Source organism: Agelaius tricolor, unplaced genomic scaffold, assembly GCF_023055355.1.
Source record: "Agelaius tricolor isolate 1412-34295 unplaced genomic scaffold, bAgeTri1.0.p SCAF_5, whole genome shotgun sequence".
NCBI lineage: Eukaryota > Metazoa > Chordata > Aves > Passeriformes > Icteridae > Agelaius > Agelaius tricolor.
Genome location: NW_027269265.1, coordinates 51,030,706 through 51,056,555, shown reverse-complemented (window position 1 = coordinate 51,056,555; position 25,850 = coordinate 51,030,706). Strand labels below are relative to the sequence as shown.

The following is a 25,850-nucleotide window of genomic DNA, read 5'->3' as shown; positions in this document are numbered from 1 at the left end:
AGCCACAAAATCCCAAGTAGAAAGCACACTGTTGTCAGGAAGCTTAAATTCATCATACAGGTGGCAATAAATCAGAGAGTGCTAAAAACTACAGCACTAGGAAAACAGGACTTGGGAAATGTGGCCTCTACTGTGCAGGTGCTGAGCTTTGAGGTACAGTTCAAGAAGCCAAAAATGTGGTAGAGTAAGTCCTAAGTGCCACCCTGAGAGTGCAGAGGGGTGAATCCCTTTACATGTTCACCAGGGCTTGGTCTGAAACCTGTTCAGCACTTTAAAATTCCCCAACAACCTTGAACTGCCCAACTTGATGAATACCCAGGTGGAAGATTATGCAACCAGAATTGAAGGCCACCCTACTTCAAAATGAGAACATATACACAGGGATTTAACACACTTTAATTCACAGATATTGACTTTATAGAGCTTGCACTGACTTAGTGCTCTGGAGTGTCCCCATATGGAAAAACCTGCACATGTTTGAAAGAAGAGAAGGTTATAGATGGGGTGGGAAAAAAAAATAATCAGGGAACTAAAAGCAAAAGGAGGAATTCCAGTAACACAGATTACCAAGAAGCTGAAAAGCATCTACCACCTGCAAGAAAGTGTTTGAAGTGATACCAAATAGGAATTCAACCTCATGGACTTGTGCAATGTAGTCCAAAAGAGAGAATAAATGGTGCTTTTGAAAACAGGTTAGGGTTTTTTTTGGAAAGAAAACCAACAAAAACCTTCTCATAGTATCACTGGACTCAGTAACTCTTGAAAATTCCTCAGTTAGAGCTATATTCCACAATCAGCTTTTTGAGGTGACACTGTTAGAAATCTTGTAAGAGTACACATCACTGCTGCAGCCCTACTTTAAAGCAGAAGTTAGAATTAACAGTACACAGAATTTCTTTTCAGCCTACATTATAAAACACTGAATCCTCAACTAAATACAATTAGGAATGAAATAGAGCCTCATTGGGTTTGGTTTTGTTTTTTTTTTACTTAGGAAAACTCAGTGGGCTTGATTTAAATATTTTGCTGAGCAACTTGTCAGTTCCTGACATTTTCTCAGTGTTCCCATGTTTGTTTGAGGTCATTCTCATAAATTAATCAGCATAAAACTCGATTTCAGTGCAACTTAATTGCCTGATGAAAACTCTGTAGTTACATGGTTTGGTTTTCCAGTATTCTTCAGTGAAACAGTTTAGTCTTCAGGATGAAGTTCAAAATGGAGACCCTCTGTCTCCTAGTGCCCACCTATTGCAACAGCTGCAACAGTAAGGAATAATAACATTTCTGGTTGGCAAAAAAAGCCTTCTGCCAATCCAGGCATACAGCACTAAGTGTCAGTGATTTTGTCTAGAAATCCTGTTTTTTTCTTGGATGAAAAGTTTATATTTTTAGTAACAAATACCAAACCACATGTAAGGCAGCAGGAAATGAGGCAGAGCCTTTACTAGAAAACAGGGCTCTATTTGTGTTTAGTACTGGAAATTCTGCCCTTCAGAAAGAAATGTTGTGGTGCACAAACCAGCAGCATCATTAGGCAAAACCCAAGGAAAGCATATTATTATATAATATGCTGAGACAGACAGATAGATATATAATATAATAGTTATGTTGTGTTTTTTCCAGCAGGACTATCAAGCTCTGCTCATACAACAGCTGAGGAAATTGCTGGAAAAAGCAGCTGCCTCTCAACCAAGCCCACTTGGTACACCTCTAACTACTTGAAAGACTATTTTATTTGAGCTTAAACCACACATTTGAAAATGTTTTTAAAATAGCTAAAAAATGCTGTAATATTTAAAGACACATCAGGATCAACAAAGTTCTACTTCTAGAAAGCTGGGAGATTCTCCCTAGGGAAGAGAACAGGATGGTAATGACTGGGTTATCTTCTGCTGACCCAGACTGGAATGGGGACCTCCTGCTATGAGCTGCCAGGGCTCAGAAACTTGTCTGAACACTGAACATCAAAGGCTGGACTTGATGATCTTGGAGATCTTTTCCAACCTTTCTGATTCCATGAGCAGTGCCCAAAGCCCACCCAAAACATTCTGGTTTTGTACCAGTGAGATTTTCTGCACTGGCAAAATAAGTGATCTCATGATGTAATTTTCCAGCACATCAAGACTAAATGTTAAGATTACACTTACCTAGATAGTAGGCCTTAAAAAAAAAAGAAAAGAAATTCAAAGGGAGTGAAAATAAAATATTCCTGCTGTTATTTGGTAAGTAAGTCAATATAGGAAAGGTACATGATTTCCTATGTGATGTCCAAGAGTGCCTAAGAGAATTAAGGAGTGCACTCTTGCCAGGCCTTTGGAATTCTCATCACTTAGTGTGTCCTCATCACACTGACAGCTTGCTGCACTCACAGTCTGGCAATCTGCATGGAGCTGCAGGATCAGAAGCTTCCTAAAGTTTCCTGTATCTCCTAAATGCAAGCTGAAGCTGCAAACCAAGCTTAAGGAAAGAAAATTTTAAACAAATAATCTCCTTGCAATTTCATCCAAACTGTAGGCATTAAACCTAGCTAGACTTTAATGTTAAAATTTATAAAAATGTTTATAAATTACATTCTGTTACTTTGAGAATTACTCTTACACTTCATAAATTACTGACACTTCTAATGGCATTGTGCCAACTGGGACAGCCTCAGAAAGAAGCCACGGATGCAGGGTGAAATGTGAGAAACACTGTAAACATCCCAGCTGGGTATAAAGGTAGTCAGAAATCATGAGGCTCATTGTTTTTAAATCAAATGTGCATGACAGAGTCAAGGTGGGCAGTAACAATAGTTCTGAACAACTGAGTCACATCCAAGGGAAAGGAAAAAAGCAAACAAAAATACAAAAAGGCAATTTGCAGCACAACTGCCAAGTGTCTCAGTTTGCTACATAAAAGCATAAATAGGTGATTGCATTAAGTCAACCTCTGTAATGTGTTCAGGAATAATAGTTTTAAAACAACAGATGCTGGGAAGTAGGACACAAGGAACAACACACACTGTCAGAAGGAACAGCGTATCAGATGGTTTGTCCTCACTGGTTTTTTCTGCACTTTTAGTGACCAAAAATAACACAAGGTTAAAAAATTGAAACCTCACTTAAATCATTGACAAGAATTCAACAGCATCAAGATCAGATCCTAAGAGATTGGTTAGTTACGTGGTTTCTACACAGGCAGCAGAAAACTTCATATTTTGGTTGGTTCAGGGAGCATTAAATGGAGTTCTGAGCATGGCAACACCACCTGTCACCCACCAGCCTCAAAGCACTCCTGGAAATCCTCTCAGCACAGCAGAATCTCTCCTGTCAATGGACACAGCCAGGCCAAAGCCCAGGAGTTCCATTCAACTCAGTGGAACTGAGGCACAAAGAGGTTCCAAGATTTGCACAAAGTCAGACACTCTGTTGGGGTTAAAGCTCAGGTGACCCAATCCCCAGGCCTGTGGTGAGTCAGCCTAGAAGATTGTGTTGACTTTAACACAGATTTTGACCCTTGAGGACTTTTTTTTTGCCTGTACCCAAGTGCAGAATAGATCATGAGCATTCCAGGTACTTGTGATGTTCTGACTCTCAAGCAGGACTTTGTTACAGTCCCTGTGCTTACCAAGCTTTTGTCAGAGTAATTTTCAAACTGCCACTGCAGACTTAAATAAAACCATGATAAGCTTCCAGTGTTTTTGTATAATCCAATTATGATGTGAATAGGGAAGGTTTCTTCTCAAAAATGTACACATAATTTTTCTGAACAGTGTCCTCTTCCTAGAGCTTTTCAGCAAACCAGAGTAGTGGTTCCATTAAAGAGTTTCAGGAAAGCCACTCAATTCAAATCTTCTCAGTAAAGGTACAGATAAACATACCCCTACTGAAAAAGGGGAATCGAAAATGTATAGGCAGTTAAATAAAATACAACATACAAAATAAGTTTTAATGCATTTTCATCCAATATACAGGCATTTGTGAGTATCAGCTACTGAGCTATAGTTCATAGCAAAACACCAAAGCATTGAGATAGTTGTGCAAATTCTTTTCTTAGTTCCTTGGCGAACAACAAAAAGAACTGAAGAATAACTACATAATTAATTTCAAACACTTACAGAGCAGAACCCTGGAAGGTACTTTTTGTACATGAGGAACAACAGGAACCTGATTCCATTAAGTAGCACATACAAGAGAAGCCTGCACCTACAGTTAGATTAACTCTACTGCAAGATTTATATGTGTAAAACTACTTTATTCTAGTAATCAAAAGGAGGTCTTTTGAGAAATCTGAGTCATCAGCCCATAATTCTAATAAAGGTGACTGCTGTGCTGTCCTTAATTGCCAAGCAAAGATATCTGATTGGTGAGCACAGGCTTCTGTAAAAGCAGGAAAAAAATCTCACAAATGATGTTTTAGGAGAGCAATGGGATAGTATGGGGCATTTAGTTAGAATGTCACAGGATGAAACCCAAAATCTTCCCTCTGACACCTGCAATACATTAGGAGAAACCTTCTCTGCCCAGAACACCAGGCAACCCCATGTCATGTCTTACTACAATAAACAAAGACAAAATAATCTGATTTTGTTCTAGACTCATCATCCCTTCAGGGCAAAAACTCTTCTTTCCCCATCCTTGTTTTATCCTTATGTGAAATCACAAATTAATTCATAATAAAATTTGTAAAAAACTATGACACAATAACGGAGAATGATTTTCCATAGTAAGGACTGGACTGATTTTCTGATTTTTTTAAAGGGCATCCCTCAGGTAGGGTAAGATTTTAACAGCAGAAAAGTAGGCCTAATGCCCAATACTTTTAGAGAACTCACTGCTGTCACTTCTTGTTTAAAGCCCCTCCTTTGTTCACAAGTGAGCAAAACCTCAGAAAGTTTGAATTGATGGCCTTGGTTCCCCATGGCTGATAAAACTCTGTGGTGTCATTTGACTCCACAATGACATCTTTCAGTTGTGCAGCCACCAGATTTTATTACAGAGCCCTTTTCACTCCAGCTCCTTCAGTGCTAGGACCTCATGAGGACAGCCAGCTGGGAATTCCAGCACTATTGTAAGGCAACTTGAATAGCAACAGATTTGCCCAGTAATTATTACAAAACCATTCTCACTGGTTTCTTAACTGCAGAATTTATAACAAGAGCCTATGACCTTACTGATTTATGTGCCATATATTATCCTACAGAAGGAACAGAGCGATGCCCAGCTTCTAAAAAATAAACTATTTTAGGCCACCAACACAATTCAGCTCACAAAATCACTTCCAACCTTTTGAAAAAAAAAAAAAAAGGAAAAATAAGGCAGCACTACAAAGGGAATCTAACAGACTGCCTCCAGGCTTGTGGACAGCTCTGCTCGTTGATTTGCAACCAATACTTTGGAAACTGAATGTTTACTGAGAAAAAGTCTGATTATATTTTAGGCAAGCTTTTTTATCTGCTACCTTTTAATGTGTTAATTTACTCTACTGAAAAGCCAAAGGGCCAAATTCACCCCTCTGATAAGGCTTCTATTATAGGAGCATCACTGAATGTGCACCAAAGGCATTATTCATCTCTGGAGAGATCACTGAGCAATATTGTCAAACACTTTTGAGCTGCACATCCTTGAAGAGCAGATAAAGGAATTGTAAAGAGAATGAGAAGGAACAGAACATCAGAGATGAAGAAAATTAGATAAAGGGCCAGGAAAAAACTGTTTGATGTAAACAGAGTGACAAGTTAGATTAAGAACTCTCATTAAAGCATGCAGTATTTGCCCATAGGCAATTCAGGCAAGGAATTTGTTTACAACTCTGCCAAAATCAACAGCAGATGCAAAAAATCATCAATATTGGGATTTTAAATAACATTAAATCTACCGTATCCAAACATTCACTAAGACTGTGTGAAGGAAATACACAGCTCGGGGCCATTCTATTCTTTGTCACACTGAATAAACAAGGTTATGCCCTGCTGCACACTGAATGCAGGCCCAGCAGAAGTTACTAACAGGAGTGTACCACTAATTACTCCTTGCTTACTTCAGTGTGCATCTGTCTCTGAAAATACTCACTAGTGCCAAGGTTTTATTACTGATGGGGAAGAAAATGTAACTTCACGAGGAAAATGTAATTTCAGGTATGACAGAACTTGGTTTGACTTTTCCAAGTTAAGAGGACAAAATTTAGAGATGTGCTGGAAAGCTTGTGGTATCATCTTGCATGTGACTTTTACCAGTAAATATCCAGCAAAAATTATCCATCAGAAATAATATAGATTCAAAATTAATGGTTGAAACTGCTGCTTCCAGAGCAGATGGTGGTGAAGGCCAAGTGAATCTAACCCAGCACCATGCTCAACAATAGTGAGGAATTAGGGTTTGGGCAAAGGGCATTAGGAGTAAATCCTATTCCAACTGAACCAGATTTAATGAGAGTTCCTCATTCCTAGTCCCAGGTTAACATCCCCCTCTAGTGACCTCCATTTATTGTGGGGAGTTTTTCCCTCAGCAGCTCGTTGGCTGATGGCCCTGTCAGACTCTGTTAAGATGATGGGAATTTGAGTCACCACTTTCCTCCTGGCATGATTACAGGTTAAAAAAAAAATCCCTGGCTGGGAAGAACACGCAGTGAGAGTGAAGTTACACAATGTGCTGGCAGCAGAATTGTCCCAAGAAGCTGAACTTGCAGCCTTTCCCCAGCCCCTCATTCTCACCCTTGTGCAGGAGTTCACTGCACATGAGTTTCCTTTCGTGCCAATTCCCTGGGGGGTCATGATGTGAGTCAGACCATTGTTATGATCTGGGTTAAAAATAACCCTTCCCAAAGCAGCTCCACCACTAAAGCCAGCAGATTGTGTGCTTGCACCACGAGACACTCAGCTCCTTTGACACAGTCTTGTGCAGGGACAGAGGCAGAAAACTGTGTCAGGTGCCACTTTCTCGGGCTCTAAAGTGTGACTGGCAAGGCACAGAATTCAAGCCATGCAGATTCAGCCATTCCCATGCTGCAGAGTTCTTCAAATCCACATCACACCTAAATAACAGCACTGGGAATCCCTGACTGGTTTTGCAGTAGTCCAAACATAAAATTCTGGTGGTCACTGGAGCTAGTTTTTAAAGGCTGAGATGAGGTAAGCAAAGGCCTAAGGGCCTTCTCTGTTAAATCCAAAGTGGGTTGACAGATGGGGATGTGAAATTGTGGGAAACCACCAGCTCAGAGCAAAACAAAGCACCCATGTGCAAAGCCAAAGTATCACCCTGCAGCTCATGACTCAGCACTTGGATCATTCATGGAGGGAACTGATGCTCCTTTCTGTCAGACAGAAGGTGTCTTTCCATTTTATACCATTGCATGGAAAGGCTCCTTGCAAAAAGATGAGGGGAAAAAAAAAGACAGGGCTTCCTGTTAATTAAAGAGAATATTTGACATGCTGAGTCTGTCAACAAAACACTGTTTAAAGCCATAAGACTTTCTTCCCATAGATTGTTTAAGGTTAGAAAAAATGCTGGTAATTATTTGTTTTCATCTCTTATCTGAAATTCCTTTGTCTGTATACTGGGATGGAGAGCTGAAGGCAAAGGTGAAGAGAGCATATTTCTTTTGTTAGTTGCAATGATACTGTCCAAATGGCACGACCTTAAGGAGAGCTTTATGGCCTGTCCCCTATAGTCAAAAAGGGCCTGTCAACTATGAGACAATCAGATTTGATCTCATTTTTACATTACATAATCTCTGGTTGTGCAGTGCTAGAGTTTATAAGGAATAAAAAGGAGGCCCTGAATACATGCAGTATAAAACAAAGCTACTACTTCACTCACATTTCCACACCCTTCTGGTGAATATATAAATTCTATTACTCTGTGTGCCACTCTGGACAACATTGCACAGAAAATGGCAGCAAGACCATTATTTTTAAAGATGTGTGACCATTATTTTTACAATGTGCTTTCGAGTTGCAGCTCCTGGCTTTTGAAATGTTCAGGAGAGAAGATAACCATGGTTTGTTCTTTGCCTGTGTTTTGTTTTGAAATGGTATTTGTTTGTATATTCCAGATAGATCAGAAAAATGGAGATGCAAAATATCTGCACTATTTTAAGCTATTCTGTGTCCTGCCAGTGTCTCATTTGTATGCAGCATACACTAGATTTGCCTAGAAGGATTTAGCTCAGTAGCTGGCACGTTTACATCAGAGAACAACATACACAGTTTCAATCGATTTCAAGCATTCTTACAAGGGGAAATAAATATGAAAAGTGTTTGTTGCTCAAAGTTCAAAAAATGCGATCAACAAATTGTAAAAGCTCAAAAGGCCAGACAAATTTAATAAAATATTTCCATTTACCTTCCTCAGCTTTACACAGCCTGTTCAAAATAATAAGACTCTCTGCAGAGTGCCTTTATCCAATTGTTTATATCACTTCATACAAAATATGTGTTTGAATTACCACAGCAATACAAGGATATAAATTCCCAGCCCATGAAATGCCAAATTCAACATAAGTTATGCTTTCTTGGCATCGAGATGTTTTCCTTTTCCCTTTCTGTACTGCAAATACATTTCCATTTGAAACAAATTAAAAAGCATGTAGATGTTAAAACATAATGACAGCTTAGAATTCAAGTGACTTGTGCAACATTATTTTGTGCTTTCCACTTCTCCATTTCCTCCTACTGCAATTAAAATTCATCATGCCCTACTACATGTACAATAGCAATGCATCAAGTTCAGTCCAGTAGAGGTTTTCAACCTTCAGACTCGGCTTTATACTACATGAGATCCTTGCACAATCAAAAAAAAAAAGAAAAAAAAAGTGCATCTTTTTTTCCTCATCTTTCTCTTATGCGGGATGATGTGAAGCTCTGATTAGTTGATGCAGGAATGCAACCTTGAGGTACGATTGCAGCCTTGGAATGATTCTTAAATGTAAAAAGAAACTTTTGGAGTGCTCCCTCCCTTTCTGGATTTTTAAAAAAGACACCACTATCATGGTGCTACTGGAGCCACGGTACAGTACATCATGGCACACATCCATAACACAACCAGGGACGTGAGAGACAACTCCTATTTACAAAAACTTGATGTCACTTCCAGAAAAATATGACAGGAGAAAAAAAAAAAAGGAAAATAGTATTTCCTGAATGTCCTGAATTTTTAGAAGATTCCTTTTACTTTCTCTTCAGCAACAGAGTGGTCCTCCATAACTGTATTTTTCCCTGACCTTTTTAGTATGGACCATAAGCGACACCAGCAGGAATTGGGAATCATATGGCAAACTGCTTCCTTCGAGAGGATGCTCACCCACGCCCCTTTACTCACAAGCCAGCTTGCTGTCAAAACTGGAAAGGGCAATGGAAAAGGCTTGTAGTGCACACATTGGGTAGTTGTAGTCCATGGTGAACACGTCCTCAGCCACGCGGCCAAACTGCATCACGATGTAGTCAGCTGCCAGAAAGGTCAGGAAAGGCAAAAGGCATTACTGTTGTTTGCAGCCCTCACTAAATAAGCAGGCATCCAACCCTACCCTCTGTCCCAGAGCAACGAAATACCACCCAAACATGCTCACTCATCAAACTTCACAGCACTTATTCATGCAAGTGGGTGTGCTGATAGCAGAGCGAGAAGCAGGGACAGCTTGAGTGATAAAGGGTTGCAAGACTTGTTAGCGTCAAAAAAAAAGACACATATAAAAAGTGCTTTTTGCAAGAACGGGGAGACGATGGCTTCTGTATAGACTGTTGAAGCCTCTTATACAGATCTCAATTAAACCTGCTCAGATGACAACTGTGAGGGCAGAATCCCTCCCAGACTGTGCCCACGGTGCTGTTCCTACACTGGCAGGCAGAGAGCTCTACTTACGATCATTATCGTGGATAATTTGGAAGTTCTTCACCGAGGCCTGGGTGACTCGACCGTGGAAATTCAGAACATAGGACTGGGTGTCATCATTCCAGACTGGGGTTTTGTTGTGCAGCTCAATGACACTCTCTGTGTTTTTGTTCTGCCACCTTGCAAGAAGCGTCTCATGTTCCTGCACACACCACACATACACACTTCAGTTTAACACGCTCACGTGACAAAAAATACATTAACAGGGAAGAAAAAATTCATCAATCCTGGCCCAAAGGCTAAACCCTCAAAACAACTGCACTGAATGAAACTGAGAACTGTGAGGATCTAAATGCAAATGTGCATTTGAGTTCTTTCCACAGTTTGATAAATGTTAGTTGTACCTTTTGTTATCAAAATACTTTATTTGTAGAGCTTTTGTGAGTCACAGAAGCAGTCTCACATCCCATTGTTCTGCAATTGTTTGAATACCATTTGATTAACTTCTAGACCTTCAGAAATGCAAATAAAAAACCCAACTCTACCTGAAAAAGAATTCAAGTAATCTTTAGTGCTGGCTGCTGGTAAGACTTACATTTCGTGGTCTGATGGAAACTCTTTCATGATCCATATTCATTCCTGGTATGATCACGCTCATTTTACGAGGTCCTTTAAACCCCAGGACATTTGTTTCCTAAAAATGTTTAGAAAAGATTTCATCATACTCTTTATTTTTAAAGTTATTTTTTTCAGCAGAGAGACACTGTGTCAGCCCAGGGAACTTGTTTGTTAGTCAACTCAAAAAACATCTTGAAACTCCCACCGTCACTGGCACTGCCAAACATTCTAGCTTTGTCTTAGAAGCTCTGACAACAGGAAAAATGGAAATAGAGAGGTTTCCAAAAACACTCCTAACACTGGCTGCCAGCAACCCTTAATATAATTTTTTTTTTTAGTCCCTTTGTTAAGAAAGGATATGAATTAACCAGATTGTTTGGCTACTGCCAGATCCCAAAATAAAGCAGTTTCAATTTAAAAATCACAAAATGCAGTCACACATTTTGATGTGAGACAAAATTAAATATATGGGATCAGCTCCATTTATTCTAGAGCCAGCACAAAAGCAAACAAAATGCTAGTCAGAACATCTGATAGCAGTGCTGTGGTTTTCAAAGTTTGCTTAGAGATACCATGGTAAAAAACCAAACACATTGACATGAAGGCAAATTTTCTAGCTATGAAGACAAGGAAAGTAAAGAAACCACATGGGCAGCAAAAATAAATCCACAGAAAATACAAATTCTTCCATTAAGAGTGATCTGATGCTTTCCTGACCAGCTTTTCTCAAGAGAACCAGAAAAAGTAAAGAGCAGTATTTTCCAGTAAAACCTGATTTTAGCATTAACCCAGTGAATGAAGCAGTGACCCCTTGAAGTCCATCTCCTCATGTCTTGTGATAGCTTTTTTTCAGTCACATGTATTTTCTTCCCCATCTGCCAAACTGAAATGAAGAGCCTTGGAGGTGCACTAAGGAATCTCAAGAAGAACATTCCCATTGTTCCCAGCAACATACCACAGGATGCCAAGAACCAGACCCCCAAGGCTGCAGCTGCTGTGGCTTTACCCCTGGGACATTTAAAAGTGACAAATTCAGCTGTCTCTGCTTTTACATTTTTAATTAAAATGTCCTGATTTCATGGAACACTAAACTTATTAAAACACCTCTAGTTTTGCAAGCAAAAATCCATGCATCTCAACCCACTGGAAACATCTGAAAATACCCACCTAAAATACCTGCAGCTTTGCCATCATCAGACCTTTGAAATAACTTTGCCTGTTCCAGCAAGTCATCTGGAGATTTTCCACAACTCATTAAAGATTTGCATGCGTGCAAGAGAAACTCTACTGGATTATTTTACTGCATGCTCCTGAAGCAATCCAGGCATATTCATATATCTTCCTAACTCTACACATTAATGGGAAGATTCTGCTTCTTTTCTGAATCATTTATGTCCCCTCCTTTGGCAGAGTAAAACGTGTTATCAGTTCAGTTGGTTCTGCATCATGGCAAGATGAAAACTGATATGACTGCCAGCAGATTTTATAAGTAGGAGAGACTCAGCTCAGCAGAGGACAAGTTCTAAGAAAAGATTCATGCTTATGCTTATTTTCCACTAAGTACTGACAATTTTGGGCTTCTCTGCTATGCCTTACAAGCTTTTCTTCTCCTCAAGCTGCAGTCCTGCTATACATAATTAATTTAGATGCTGACTGGTTGAAGACATTGTTGAAGGTAAAATTAAATAATAGTGCTGAATCACTTCCCTCCCAGCCAGCAGAGGAAAAAAACAGCACTATATTCTTTGGGTTTACTCAGAAACACTGAAATTGGTACCTCTGGCACATGATAAGAGAATGGTTACTAGTTGCACATTACTACCATCACCAATTATCACACACTGTGCTGGCAAATGCTACCCTTTTGCTAGGCTCACAGTGCCAAACTGAAATGATATAAACATGGAATATGTGAGGAAAATGATTAAAATTACCTCACCTCCTGCTTCACTCCCTGCTTCTCTTTTATTTCCCTCCTCCGCTCTTTTGTGTGTGGAAATTTCAGACTACAAAGGGTATTATTAGGGTAACACAAACCAAATTCTGATTTCACATCATTCTAATGCCACTGACAGTCTTGGCTTACACAGGAACACAAATATTGTTCACTGGCAGAGCCCTATTGACTCAACCAGGACACCAATGACTTTTTTCAGCTCAAGACCTAGCCCAGGATTGCTGCACTCTCTGCCTTAGCCCATCCAGTCAGCCTCACAATAAACTGGGCTGCAAGAGCCTCTCCCCAGGGCTGCCTTTAGAATATTGCATACTTTCAAGTAATTATGTGAGCATGTTGCTTTAGTGGCAATAGCTGCTGTGATAAAAGCAGCAAGGTGAATATCCCAGCAGCTCCCAGGAGATTCACAATTTTATCACCCCCATTTTCTTGCAGCCACTTCCCTTCCTTGGGCTTGTTTCACACAGCTGTGCCCTGTCCTTAATATTTTCTGTAGAAATTACCATTCTAAGGAAGGCTCAACTCACAGAACCCACAACACAGGAAGAGCACAATGCAAGTGATTGAGGCCTGAGTAAGAACACAGAGTCTTGCTACTGTACTGAAACCTGAACAACACCTCAGAACATCTATCAGCTGAGCCCACTGCCTGGAATCTGACACAAACTGAACTGAGAGATCCTATGGATCAGAAAATCCTGAAAACCCTCACAGAAAACCCTGCTACCAGTAGCACAGTTGCTCCTTGCTGCTCCTGGATAAATTTTGCCAACGATTCTGCAATCAGCCATTAGGTGCTGCTGCAGGTTTATTAATAGGCTGGGCTGCCAACACAAGGGGAGTAAAAGTGGTCAACAGCACCCAAAGAAACTCTGACCCTGCCCAGCTCTGCTCCTGTGGCTTCAAACATATCTTAAGGTGAGCTCCCAAAGAGAGCCCTCACCACACTTATCCCACAGTCAGGCACAGATGCAGCATCACTTTCTGCCTATATAAATTACACCTGCTGAGATGATTAAGCAGGTCACGCTCAGTAAGTTGGGTACAGCTTGATCTCCACATGGGTACTTGCTCAGATGAGCTGAGGGACAGTGAGAGGCATAGTGGTGCTTTCAAAGTACTGTTTTTATAGCTTTTGCTGCAGGGGAAATCTCAGGGCAGGAATTAAAGACTGCCTTAGGACAAGGGTGTTTCAGCTCTGCTCTTCCCGGCACTTTCTGCTCTGGTTCTGCTGCAGCCAGGAACAATAATCTCACTTCAGCAAACCTGGCTAGTTTGAAATGAAATACAATTCCAATTTCCTTTTGTCCTCTGGCCACAGCACACCTGCAAGCCTGCTGCCTTTCTCCATTAGTACCAAAACATCAATGGAACAAGTAATTTTCTTATACAAATGTACCCGTTTCAAACTGCTGATTACAGACATACAAAAGCAGCTTATCTCAGCCCCATTCTCCAAACAGTGGCTTTGGTTTGGTTCTTTTCAACACCCACACTTCTAATTACCTCTGCTGACCACAACAGCTTTTTATTTGGTATTGTTCATCATTCAAGTATCGTTTGTTGTTGACTTAAGCAATGCCTCCATTTCTCAATATGTAACTTTTTTAAATTGGCTTTGGTTTTCTTTTTGCATTTCCAGTTTGCACCAGATTAGTTGCCTGGCTCCAGGGAATGCCATCCTATATAAACCAGTAAAACTACCTTTATTAAACATGTATGTTCTGCTAGGCTTCTACTGAGACTTCAGTCAAAGTAACCTCAGACCCTGGAGTCTCATTTTAAATCACGCAAGCTGAATTTTTTTTTTTTAATTCTCAGAATTTCAAATCCAACAGGAAGGGATGGATATGTATCTGCTCATCTGCCACATTAAAACTGCATCCTAAGCAGCAGGAAGAGAATGTGCTGGCAGCTAATACTGCCCTCCTTCAGAACTCCCAGCACTTTGCAGGGAAGGGATGGCTCTCAGCTGCCTTGCTCATGGAAATCTTCCAGATGCATTGCTCCCCACAGCCCAAAGCTCACCCTTCTGGGAACACATTCTGTGCATACATGGGGTATGTGGTGGACCTCAGCCTTACAGATTTCCAGGCATCCCTATTAGATCTGGGCAGGAACTCTTCAGAAAAGTCATTCTTGGATATTTTTATCAAAGCTGTTGATTTGTGAAACCAGACAACTTTCCGTAGCAGTGTACATACCAGTTTTCACTGGAAAGGTTTCTTGGGCTTAAACATTTCTAAACAGAAAGAACACTCTCACCACAAAGGTTATTCATCCAGCAATCCAGAAACAAGAGCAACTGTGTTTCAAGCCTTGATTGTCTGCATTGCTCCTGACAAATGCTACTTACTCTCCTGTAAGAGCCTGGTTTCTTTCATTCAATCAAATTTTGGATTTTACTTGGGTTTTTTCCTGGTAAATAGGAGTTTTAGAGTTTTTATCCCAATCTCAGCCGCTGCAGACCTAGCTGTCAGCTACCAATGGTTTGGATCAGAGAGGCCTCCAAAACACCATAACAAACAATCACACTTTAGAGCAGTAATGCCATGTGCACAACTCTTCTCAGTTCAGGAGGTTCCCTCAGGTGGTGCCTGCAGGCTGTGATCCTACCCTTTCCTGCGGGTGATGTAAGAGCTCCAACACCCCCTTCTCACCAAAGGTGAGAGCTGGGCAACCCTGTTCAGTGCTCAACACTTTTCACCTCTACTTTGCACTGAGCCTCCTGGTTTCTCTGGTGGAGATCAGCTGCCTGGTTACATCAAACTCTGAATGCTGATTTACATAATGCTAAGTGAGAAGGAAATTCAGTGTGCTGCTTCAGAAAGTGAGCTGCCCCTCCTGCACGCTGTGCCTGTGAGCAGTACTTACATAACAAATAGCAGCTAGCTCCTGACGCAGGGTACTCGCCTCCAGGCTGGATGTTGTTTTCATTGGATTTACTCCATTGTCATAAACTGTAAACTTAGTTCCCATAAGATTTGATCTATCAAAAAAAAAATGGAAAATCCAATCACCATTTGTCAGCAATGCTGCTGAAGACATCTATCCTTTACTTAACTGTGGCCCCAGAGGAAAGGCAAATATTGGGTACAGAGAGTTGTTACTTCTAATCCCAGCTACATGGCAATTCCTGGATTAAAGGCCAAAATGACAAAAATGTAAAGGTACAGTACAGAAGTGTATACTAAAGGTCCCTTATCATCATGCTGGAGATTTCTGATAGCATCTTGCAAATTAGGAAACACAAGAAAGCTGTAAGGAAACACTCGGGTGGGGTTATTTTGTGGGTCTGCTTGGTTCCAAGATACACTTACTCGCTCCAAAACCATCTGCTTTCTTACCTGACTACTAAACTCTGTTAGAATATAGGGAGTGAGTTTTATAAAGCCATTAGTGAGATCAAATCTCTCCTATTGCAATGGAAAGGAGAGCAAAATACAGCACAGGCACAGATGATCTGAACACACACCCAGAGGCTCCACGGAGGGATCAACAGCAGACTGGCTGTACAACGTGGGGACAGACAGAAAAGGAACACGTGGCTCTGAAATAGTTCCACTACCTGTGAATAACTAATTTGGATCTTGAGGAGCAGGCAAAACCAAAGGGATTTTCAGACTGTGTAACAGTGCATTCCAAAGTATTTATATCAATAGAGGCTAGACACAATGTACTCATGCACTTCTGAAAATCCCATTAAGATAAGTTGTGCCGGTACACCCTTGAGAATTTGGTCTTTGAGCACTTAAGAGCTTCAGTCCTGCTGACTTTTAATAAAATGTGATCCTGTAAGTACTTGAGACATTTTTGAAAACATGCCTTGGGTACTGGTGATCTTTAAGACCACGATCACATGATGTAGTCAAGCCTCTAACTAAGAGGACAGTGAATTACAGGCTTCTTAATATCAAATGAACTTTGCATTATATGAAGAAATTATCTTTATTTTTATATCCTAGACTTATCAGTGTTTACCTCAGTTTTCCAATAAAACTCTCTCCACCCCGAGACAGGTCAGTTGGGTCTATAGAGATGAGGTAATTAGAGGTTTTACTCTTCTTTCGTTTCCTTCCAGCCAACAGAAACACCTAAGCAATGCAAAAAAACACATTCTAGAATGCTAAGGGGGTTAGCACACACCACTTCCTACTTTGATATAAGCAAACCATAAGCAATTTTTCTGTCTTCAAGCATCACTAGCAAAGTAGCAGAAGATCTCCTGGGATTTAGCAAAACCAGGAAAAAAAATCTGGTAAGGGAAAATGACTTCTCAACCACTCATTCCATTATTTATGGTTTAAATAATTAAATCTGATCTATTTTATTAAATGTTTCATTCTAGCTTGCTCTGGCTCTTCCAGCTGAATTGAAAGTAGATGCTTTTCAGGCCACAGAATGCAGAGAGCCTCAATTCCTGGCAGTCACATAAAGGTGCCATGCATGGATTATTTAAGGCCAAAGATCAGACATATGAAGAAAGGCAGTGGAAGAAAGGGATACTGTTGTTTGGCTTTGGGAAGAATGTAGGGTCAATCTAGCAAAAGCAAAAATGTATTCAAAATATAAGATTACATTTTCTTTGTAAGACTCCTTCAGATTTTTATTAATTTTGTTTTTTAATATTCAGATGCAACTGGTATGCCATTCAAGTTATGTTATGACCTTTTTACCATGCTCCCTTTCCAAGTGGAGGTAATAAGTAGGGTACATCCCTCGGTCCATTCCCTTCTTGTCTCTTGTGATCCTGCACTTGACAGTGACCCCCTGTGGGGCAGGTCTGACAGCAAACTCCTCCAGGTCATCCACATCTATGAGAGGCTCATTTGTGGAAGGACTGGGAGCTGAGGCCACTTCCTAAAACAACAAGCAAAATTCAGGGCTTTTTATTTTCCATTTACAACAGGTTATAAGCACAAAGGAACAGCATTTGATAGAAGCTGCACTTTTAAAAAGTCAAACCAAGGGTCATATTGTCTTGCTGGTGCTCTGTGTACAGACCCACCTGGTGGAGCAGAACAGGGTGGCTGCACAGACAGAATGCTGTAGAGGGCTTACAGAGCAAACCCTGGCTCACACCTTCCCATCCCACCACACTCCTCCTGTCAGAAAGGCCCTGCTCAAGGATAGGGGTGACCTTTGATGGAAGGAAGGAATGGGATAGGGAGCAAGAGTTTAAGCTCCAGAGAGATCTAACAAAGATGGGAAGTCAGTGCAGTATATAAAAGAGCAGGGCATCATTAACTGGCTTAGCAAGAGCTTGTGATTTAGAATATTTGAACCAGCTGAAGTCTTATTTTATGTTCAGATTGTAGCAGAGAGAACAGGGTGGGAAAATGGCCAGAAAAAGTCAATGGAAACAAAAGATCCTTCTGAGCACCTGCAGGAGGGAGAAAGGTAAATATTTACTGCTTCCCTCTCTCTTCATTCAAGTTCAGGCAATATTTGCCATTCTTTTCTCCAAGTCATTATTTTCATTGCTTGCTCTTGCAAAGCCTGAGAGGTATCACAGTAAATCACCTTGGAGAGACTCTAGTGCATATTAAACACAGAACAAGAAAGCCAGGCCTGTCCTGAGTGCACCCTGAAATTGTGCAGTACATGGCAGCTTGCACACCCCTTCTTCAGCACTCTCCCCTTACCTTATTGGATTTCTTGCTTGTGGCAGAACCAGGCCGGGTGTTACTGTTTAACTGTGAAGAACTGGAGCTGTCTTCATCCTCCTCATCTTCTTCCTCATCAAAATTCATGCTACTTGAAATGCCTGAGGAGAAAAACAGCACACTTATACAAAACAGTGATAGATTAAAGCTGCCCATACCTGCTGTAAAACACCACTTAACAGACTGCTGCACCCTGAGGCTCACAGGTGAGTGAGGGGGTGTGTGAGAGTGGTTCACTGTGTGAGGCAGAGCATGAACACATGGGTCAGACAGCAGCTCTCCTGAGAAGCCTAAACATTCAAGTGAAAGAGACAGGAAACATCATGGTTTCCATTCCACAGATCAAGGATCAAGTTACCCAGTGATACAGGAGCAAATATCTGGTCAAGAACTAAATTCAGATCACCTTCATCCAATCAAGTACTTCAAACACAATACAAAATCATCAAGCTGAAATTGGAGCTGAGAGGACAACCTGGCACAGCCACTTGGAAACCCTCACAATTAAAATACAAGCCCTTGCACAGCACACTTTTAGCTGTGTGATCTGCTGAAGAGCACATCCTAGACCGAGAAGAAACATTCACATCAAGGAAATGTTCTCCTGCATCTTATTTCATGTAAAGAATACTATCAGCCCAGGCCAAAGGAACTGCCTTACAGCCCTTGAAAATTTGACTTTACAGGAATTCAAAACCTCAGACATTTCAAAGGGAAACACAACTTTGAAACATCAAATAGGTCTTAGCAGCAAAAAGCATCAATGGTGGGACATTTGCCAGGCCTAGTTTTTCAAAGAGTATCATGCAGATGAAGCCACCCCATATCCAAGTTCAAGCTCTCTAAATTCCATATATTACAGGCTATATTCTATCCTTTAAAAAAAAACCAAAACATCCCTTGGTCCAGAATTCCCATTATGGGTAAGTCCAATGTAGAAGGATAAATGAAATGCAGATTTCCAGAGCCAAGCAGCATGGACATAATTAACTTTTTCCTTCTGTACTCACCAGGAACATGATCCAGGGCGACAAGACTGGATTGGGAGGTGGAAGAGGACCAGGATGTATTTGCATGGGGATCTGGGAAAGGAAAAAATCCAAGGGTTTGATTCTGCAAACCCTTCATTGAGTGAACAAGCGTAACCTGGCAAGAGGACTCCACACAGGGCTAAAGACTTCTGGGATAGGGCCACAAAGCTGCTGCTTGGATTCACAATTTCTACACTGCACCATCAAATTCACCTTCTACCTGCTTATACCTGCTGTGATCTTCACTTTCAGTACCTTGAATAAAGTGAAAAAGCCCTGGGTCACAGGGCTGAGGCTTCAGCAAACATCATTCACACTGAGCAGCTGTGCCACCAACGCTTCTGTGCATGATGTGCACTGCATGGTGGGGCTTGGGCCTACTTTGGAACTCTAACAAAATAAAAACCCTCAAACCTGACTGACATAAGTGATACACACAGATTCTACACAATATTGAGTCAGTAACATTGAAAGAAGTATTCAGATTCATATTCAGATGGCTTAAACTCTACTTCAGTCCCTGCATCCTCATCATCAAAGGATGAAATCTGGCTCTCTAAACTCTTTTTCTGGGAGCTCCAGGGACATGCATAAAGATTTTATTTTATTGTAGTTTAGTCTTCTAAAATATTAACTTGGTCTGTCACAAGCAGACAGGAAACCAAACTGATGTACAGAAATATAAACAACAGACATAGATTCAGTAATGGTTTTCTTCAGTTCAAATTTTGGAACTGTAGGTTCCAAAATGATGAAGATGAAGAAAAAGACAGCAAAAAAGGCAGTAAAATACTTTTTGTTTTTATTGCTGCTTCCAGTAACTTCAGTGCATGCCCCTTTAGAATATCCAGATGCACACTGGAGAGTGAAACACCACCAGAGTAGTAAGAGTGAGGGTATAAAAGCAAACCAGGAGCATCAGCAATGCTTGCATTGCATTCAGCTGCCCTGTGAAGGTCTCATTATCCACTTCTTCAGCTCCCCCAGTGCTGACATACACCACAGAGCACAACAGCAAAACCTTTCAATAGCAGCTGCTTCTGCAAGGGAGGCCTGAGTTCACAGGTCAACAGATATTTTCAAAGCCTGTAGAATTCATTCATTATTAATCCCACACTCATTAATCACAAGCATTATTTCTTAATAAGGACAATCATGTTCTAGGCTCTATGCATGGGTAATGGACACAGTCCATCTCCTCAGCTGGCAGCTGCACAATAAAGCCATAATTTATATCCACAGGCAGAACTGGTTTATTTCCACACCTGTGCTCACTATTTCACCACCAACACTTTAGTGAGGAAAATTCTGTGCCAGCCTTAGAAACATCTGTGCTCACAACCTGCAGGGAAAAATGCTTCAGGGACCTCCTGGTATGGAATCCCGAAATTAAACTGATCCCCTCCCTAAATCTCAAAACTTCAGGTGGCAAAGAACTAAGACCCAATTGCTCATTCCATGCCCTTTACAGAGACATATTGGAAACTGATAAGTGTGAGGACTACAAGTTAGTTATTCAGTGTTAAAACTTATGGAAGTCTGACTCTGTCCTAGTGACTCATTTGCTAGGGAGGAACACTACAGATTAACACTTTGGAAATTAAAAGGATGAATATTTCCTACAGGAGGAAAATTATTCTAGGATGGCAATTTCCAACAGATGGAGAAATCAAATAAAACATTTGGCATTTTCTTGCAAGTGGCATATTCTTTTCACACTCGGTAGCCTATAACCTCTTGTCTTGTTACAGAGCTTGACTCACTGGGGAAGGAGAGACACGTGCTAAGAGAAGTTTCTCTCCACCAGGTTAGTGCCAAAGAGCAGAACAGGCATGAACTAGGGCTATGCAAATGCAATGGGATTCAGCTTTTGCCATGAGACCAGTTAGCATTTCACAGAATCACAGAATAAGCTGAGTTGGAAGAGAACCTTCAGGGTCATGGAGTCCAGCTCCTGGGCCTGCACAGGACACCCCAAGAGTGTGGCCCAGAGAACTGTCCAAATGCTTCTGGAACTCTGCCAGGCTGGTGCTGTGACCACTGCCCTGGGGAGCTGTTCCAGTGCCCAAGCACCCTCTGTGAGAAGAACCTTTTTCTGATATCCAACCCAAATCTCCCCTGACACAACTCCAGGCCATTTCCTTGCATCCTGTCACTGTCACCACAGAGAAGAGATCAGTGCCTGCCCCTCCTCTTCCCCTCATGAGGATGTTGAAGCCCACAATGAGGTCTCTCCTCAGTGTCCTCTTCTCCAGGCTGAACAGACCACATGCCCTCAGCCACTCCTCCTACGCTTTCCCCTCCTGACATTCACCATCCTCATGGCCTCCTTTGGACACTCTCTAACAGTTTAATGTTTTTGCTATGCTGTGGCACCCAGAACTGCCCCCAGCACTGGAGGTGAGGCTGCCCCAGTGCAGAGCAGGGCAGGACAATCCCCTCCCTTGCCTGGCTGTGATGCTGTGCCTGAAGCCCCCAGGACACAGCTGTCCCTCCTGGCAGCCCGGGCACTGCTGGCTCCTGTTCACCTTGTCATGGACAAGGGCCCCCAGGTGCCTTTCTGCAGTGCCTTATCTTTGTGCACTTCTCCTTCTGCTCCTATTCCATGCAAGAGAAGCCTTGATGGGAGACAGCAACTCTAAAACTCTTCAGATGACATACCAGTAAGGACATGCCACAAACAGTGAAGTGGCAGTGGGAAGCCACATGAAGAGCTTTACCTCTGCATAAAGTACCACATGAATGGTGGGATACTCAAAACTTTCTCAAAACAAGCATCCTCTGCTGGTATCAAGCAGCAAACAATACACACATAATAAAAATAATTTACAGAGGTGCTGCTGGCATTATTTTAATGTCTTTGTGTCTCACCCAGCATAGCTCTGCTGTTAACATAAATGAATAAACCTCAGTATTCACATTTAAATAAAAGTGTCCCCCTTGCCTCAACTTGAAACACACTAGTGGTTCACTCTTGGCAGTGTCTGTTCTGAGCAGGAGTATACTCAGACCTGGTAAAAAAGATTGTATCATATATTTGAGAATATACAGAAGCAAACCAAAAAATTTCCACTCTCTGTTTCTATTGAAAATAATCACAAATTTGGAGAGAATAAAAATATATGATAACCTGGCAAAAAGCCATCAAAAGCAGAAGTGTCCCCCAGAGTAAAAATCTGAGTGCTGTGACCTAATTTGCAAATTCTGTGGGTACTTTTTAAGTCAATCAGCTTTAGTTTAGTAATGTGCCTAATAATTAAATATTCTGAGCCATGGTCTAAGGCAACACAATCACCACACAGATCAGAACTTGTTAGTCATGCCCAACACCCCTGCAACTCAAATGCCCAGGAAATAGCACACTTGGAGAAAATCTGCCCATTTCAGTTGGAGCTGCTCACATCTGCAGGGTAATGTCCCAGAAAAAATGAATCCTAGTGAGAACTGCTCTGCAGACAAGAGGCAGCATTTAGGTATGAATAGTCCATTCTACACGAGTCAAGTTTGCACTTACATTTTGCTCTTTATACACAAAGAGGTTATTCTTAAAGCATCAGAGCACTCTTGGCTTGAGCCATCTTTGCTTCAAAAGCTGTACACTGAAGAAGAACAACTCCAAAGCAAATGTCTTCAGAAAAGGCTTTGTGAGGGTTGGGGGATTTTTATTTTTTCCTTCCTACAGTTCGTGTCTAAGTGGAGATAACAGTGCAGGAAGGAAGAGGCAGATGCATGAATGTGTACATACACAGTCTATCTCCCAAAGCATGCATGCCTCTGGAAAAAGAAAAAGAAATTCCAGAACATTTGAGGACTCTGCGTGGGAAATGCTGCAGAATGTGGTGTACTTTTCACCTCTGCAACCCTGAACTGACACTACAAAAGCATGAACAGTGTGTAACTGACTGCACCACTAAAATGAATATTCTAGTTTGAATGTTGCTATTTCATGCTGGTTTTTAACCATCAAGTGAGTGATTTCCAGAGTTGTACATTATAAAAATGTGAACAGATGGATGTGAACATTGGCATCTGCCTGTACCTTAATAATGGCACTGCACTGCAGATGGGGAAGTTATCCCTGAGAGCCTGCAGAGCTCTTGTTCCTTGAGACAAGAGAGAACTTCATTGTTTTATATTTTTTTAGGTTTGGGATTTTGGATTTTTTTAGGAAACAGAACAGAGCCTAACAGGCTCTGAGGAGAACACACCCAGAAGTAACAAACTGTGCTTAGGCTTGGGCTGACAGTGAGAATAGGAAATTGAGTCAATGTCCATCAAGCAAGCAGTGAGAACATGAAGGAAGCTTTAGCTACTTACCTTTCTTCTGCATTGCTGTTCTAAGATCTTGCTTGCTTTGCTGTTGTTGGCCAGTAGCCACTTTGTCACCATCATCTTCATCATGGCTAGACTGTCCAACAGTGAGAATCTGCACTTGACTTCCTATCTTCTGAACATCATCTTGAAAAGCAGCTGGGCCATCAATCCCTGTGAGACAGCAGCAAAAGCCTTGGTTGTCTTTGTGTCAAGAAGTTACTGCAAAGAGAATTGTTCACTCACAAAACCAGCAGCTTTTCTAGGAGTCACAGATTGGATGTTCACACTCAATAATATTTCTAGACTTAAACAAGACCAAGCTAGCCTCCAAGCAAACACTTTACTTCCCACATAATGCAGTGGAGAATCTCCAGGAGAGGATCAGGATTTCACTGGTGCCCTCCTCACCCCAAAGCACACCTGCCCCATGCACCAGAAACGCTGAAAACTAAGCAGAAAAGAAACACACTGGAGAGAACTGATAAAGAAAACAGATACAATTTTAATAAGGGCACACAAATGATCCAGAAACAGATGAACCTGAGTCCTGGGTTATGCCATATCCCCATATAAACACCGCTGCTGTCATGAAATACTTTAAAGCTTCAAAAACCCAGAAAATTCACAAGTAGATCTGGCAGTGTATCCAACAGAGGGGCAGCATATTAACAAGCCTAAATACACCCTTTGAGTTAGCAAAATTGCCATACAGTTAATACATCAGAGCAAAACTATAAGGAAGATATTACATATTCCCTGGAGCCTTCATCCTCTTGAGATGCTTAAATCCCAACCAGGCACCAGGTCCTGAGCAACCTGCTGTGAGCAGGGATGAGGGACCAGACAGTGCCCAGAGGCACCTCCAGCCTCCCATGCTGTGATCCTGTGACTCCTGACCACAGCCAGAAAGAAATTATTTACCTCCTTATGGCTGTAAATCACCTCCAAAGAGAGAAAAAGAAAATAACGGGCGGGGGGGTGTTCTTACCACAAGCCAACTTCATTTTGTTTCTTCAGGGCAACGAGGTAAAACATCAGCCTGCAAATGTACTTCAGCTCTCAGTGAAGACATAGAGCTGGAATATATTACTAAATCAGCTATATAAAAATGCATTTCTGTATCTATAAAAATGGTAATATTTTCATGATATAGATATTTTCACTTCATAGATATAATAAATAGCATGAGCTGTATACTGCTGCTGTTGTGAAATTTTTGTTAATAAGCAAGCAGCATTGCGGAGAGTCAGCAAGCACTACAAAAAGCTAATTCAGTAAAGGAATATGGTGCTTCTCACACCAAACAGAGCTGAATAAACCCTGTGAGAAGGAGCTGCAGGGATTGGGATTTTTTTTGGACTGTGATCTGTAGCAGAAGTCTCCAAGAATACCATTTCATCCTGCTTTGCCAACAGCTGTCAACTTGCATTAAAAGACAGCTGGATTATACATTTAGCACGCTTAACTGTACTTTGCAATATCTGCTGTCACTGCCACTGCAATACGAAGCATAAGTGGGAAGAAGAGTGGTTCATATCCCCAGGAACAGCACTGGCTGTGCAGCCACCCAACAGTCTGACAGAGATGCAGTCTGACACTGCAGAGGTGTTAAACCCACAGAGTTCAAGACCACAAGGAGTTACTGCTTCATCTGCATTACACAGGCCCTGGCAATTCCTGCACCAAGCCTGCAAATTCAGATTCACTTGCAGCAAAGCTAACAACAACGACTAACAGCAAATAAATAATCTGTCCATCCAACCTTGAAGGGCTAGATAAAGTCCATGGAAATGTCTCTGTGACCTTGCTAGGATGACAATTTCAGAAGCAGCTCTGCATGATACAGAATGAACAGTATCATCTTCTGTGCTGCAGGTATAATATAGCAGTGAAAGAACTGCATTATCTTAAAATTTATCCTAGGAGAAGCACCACTGCAAAGGTGCTCTTGAACAGACAAGTAGCTGCTCAGATCCTCTGTGGTATTTTTAACAGCTTTACAATATTATTACAGCATTATCATTACAGTTGCTGCCTAAAGATAGGTTCTTACCTCAATACTCTGAATTTCAAAAGTGTTAAGCATGCATGAGTTTAACAAGATGCCTCATGCATATCATACCTAGCCCCTTGTTAAGCACTGGATGATACAAACCTAATTTTGAAAGCACTTTTCAGAAGGAACAAAACACCTTAATTATTCCTCTTCAAAGCAGACATTGATCTGCAGCAAATGAAATGCCTTCAGCAGCACTGGAGATTGCACTGAGGCTGATTTTTCCCCAGTGCCTGCAGAACATCTGCACTCCCATCCCATGCTGTCAGGAACATCGTGTATTATTAGGAGTCAGGACAAAGGCTGCACTGGCAGGTTACAGTTTTAGAGAAGAAAAATCAATTTCAGTGTTCTGAAGAGTGCATCACTGGTAGTGTGTGTTATTAAGCATTAGGAATGGTT

The 25,850-nt window shown here is 41.3% G+C and overlaps 1 protein-coding gene across 8 annotated transcripts in view; it reads right to left on the bottom strand.

Moving 5' to 3' along the window:
• Positions 1 to 8,271: 8,271 nt before the first annotated feature.
• TUB (TUB bipartite transcription factor) overlaps positions 8,272 to 25,850 on the bottom strand; it is a 134,667-nt gene continuing 117,088 nt past the window's right edge. For 5 of the 8 annotated variants that reach the window (XM_071427915.1, XM_071427910.1, XM_071427911.1 and 2 more), the window contains 9 exons: positions 23,396 to 23,563; positions 19,058 to 19,129; positions 18,027 to 18,148; positions 17,050 to 17,241; positions 16,363 to 16,475; positions 15,256 to 15,370; positions 10,402 to 10,500; positions 9,837 to 10,008; positions 8,272 to 9,422 (listed from right to left, as the gene is read on the bottom strand). In XM_071427915.1, coding sequence (XP_071284016.1) covers positions 9,289 to 9,422; positions 9,837 to 10,008; positions 10,402 to 10,500; positions 15,256 to 15,370; positions 16,363 to 16,475; positions 17,050 to 17,241; positions 18,027 to 18,148; positions 19,058 to 19,129; positions 23,396 to 23,563 — 1,187 coding nt within the window. In that variant the 3' untranslated portion in view covers positions 8,272 to 9,288. The remainder of the gene's footprint in view (positions 9,423 to 9,836; positions 10,009 to 10,401; positions 10,501 to 15,255; positions 15,371 to 16,362; positions 16,476 to 17,049; positions 17,242 to 18,026; positions 18,149 to 19,057; positions 19,130 to 23,395; positions 23,564 to 25,850) is intronic. The other 3 variants (XM_071427918.1, XM_071427913.1, XM_071427914.1) reach the window with 1 other exon arrangement.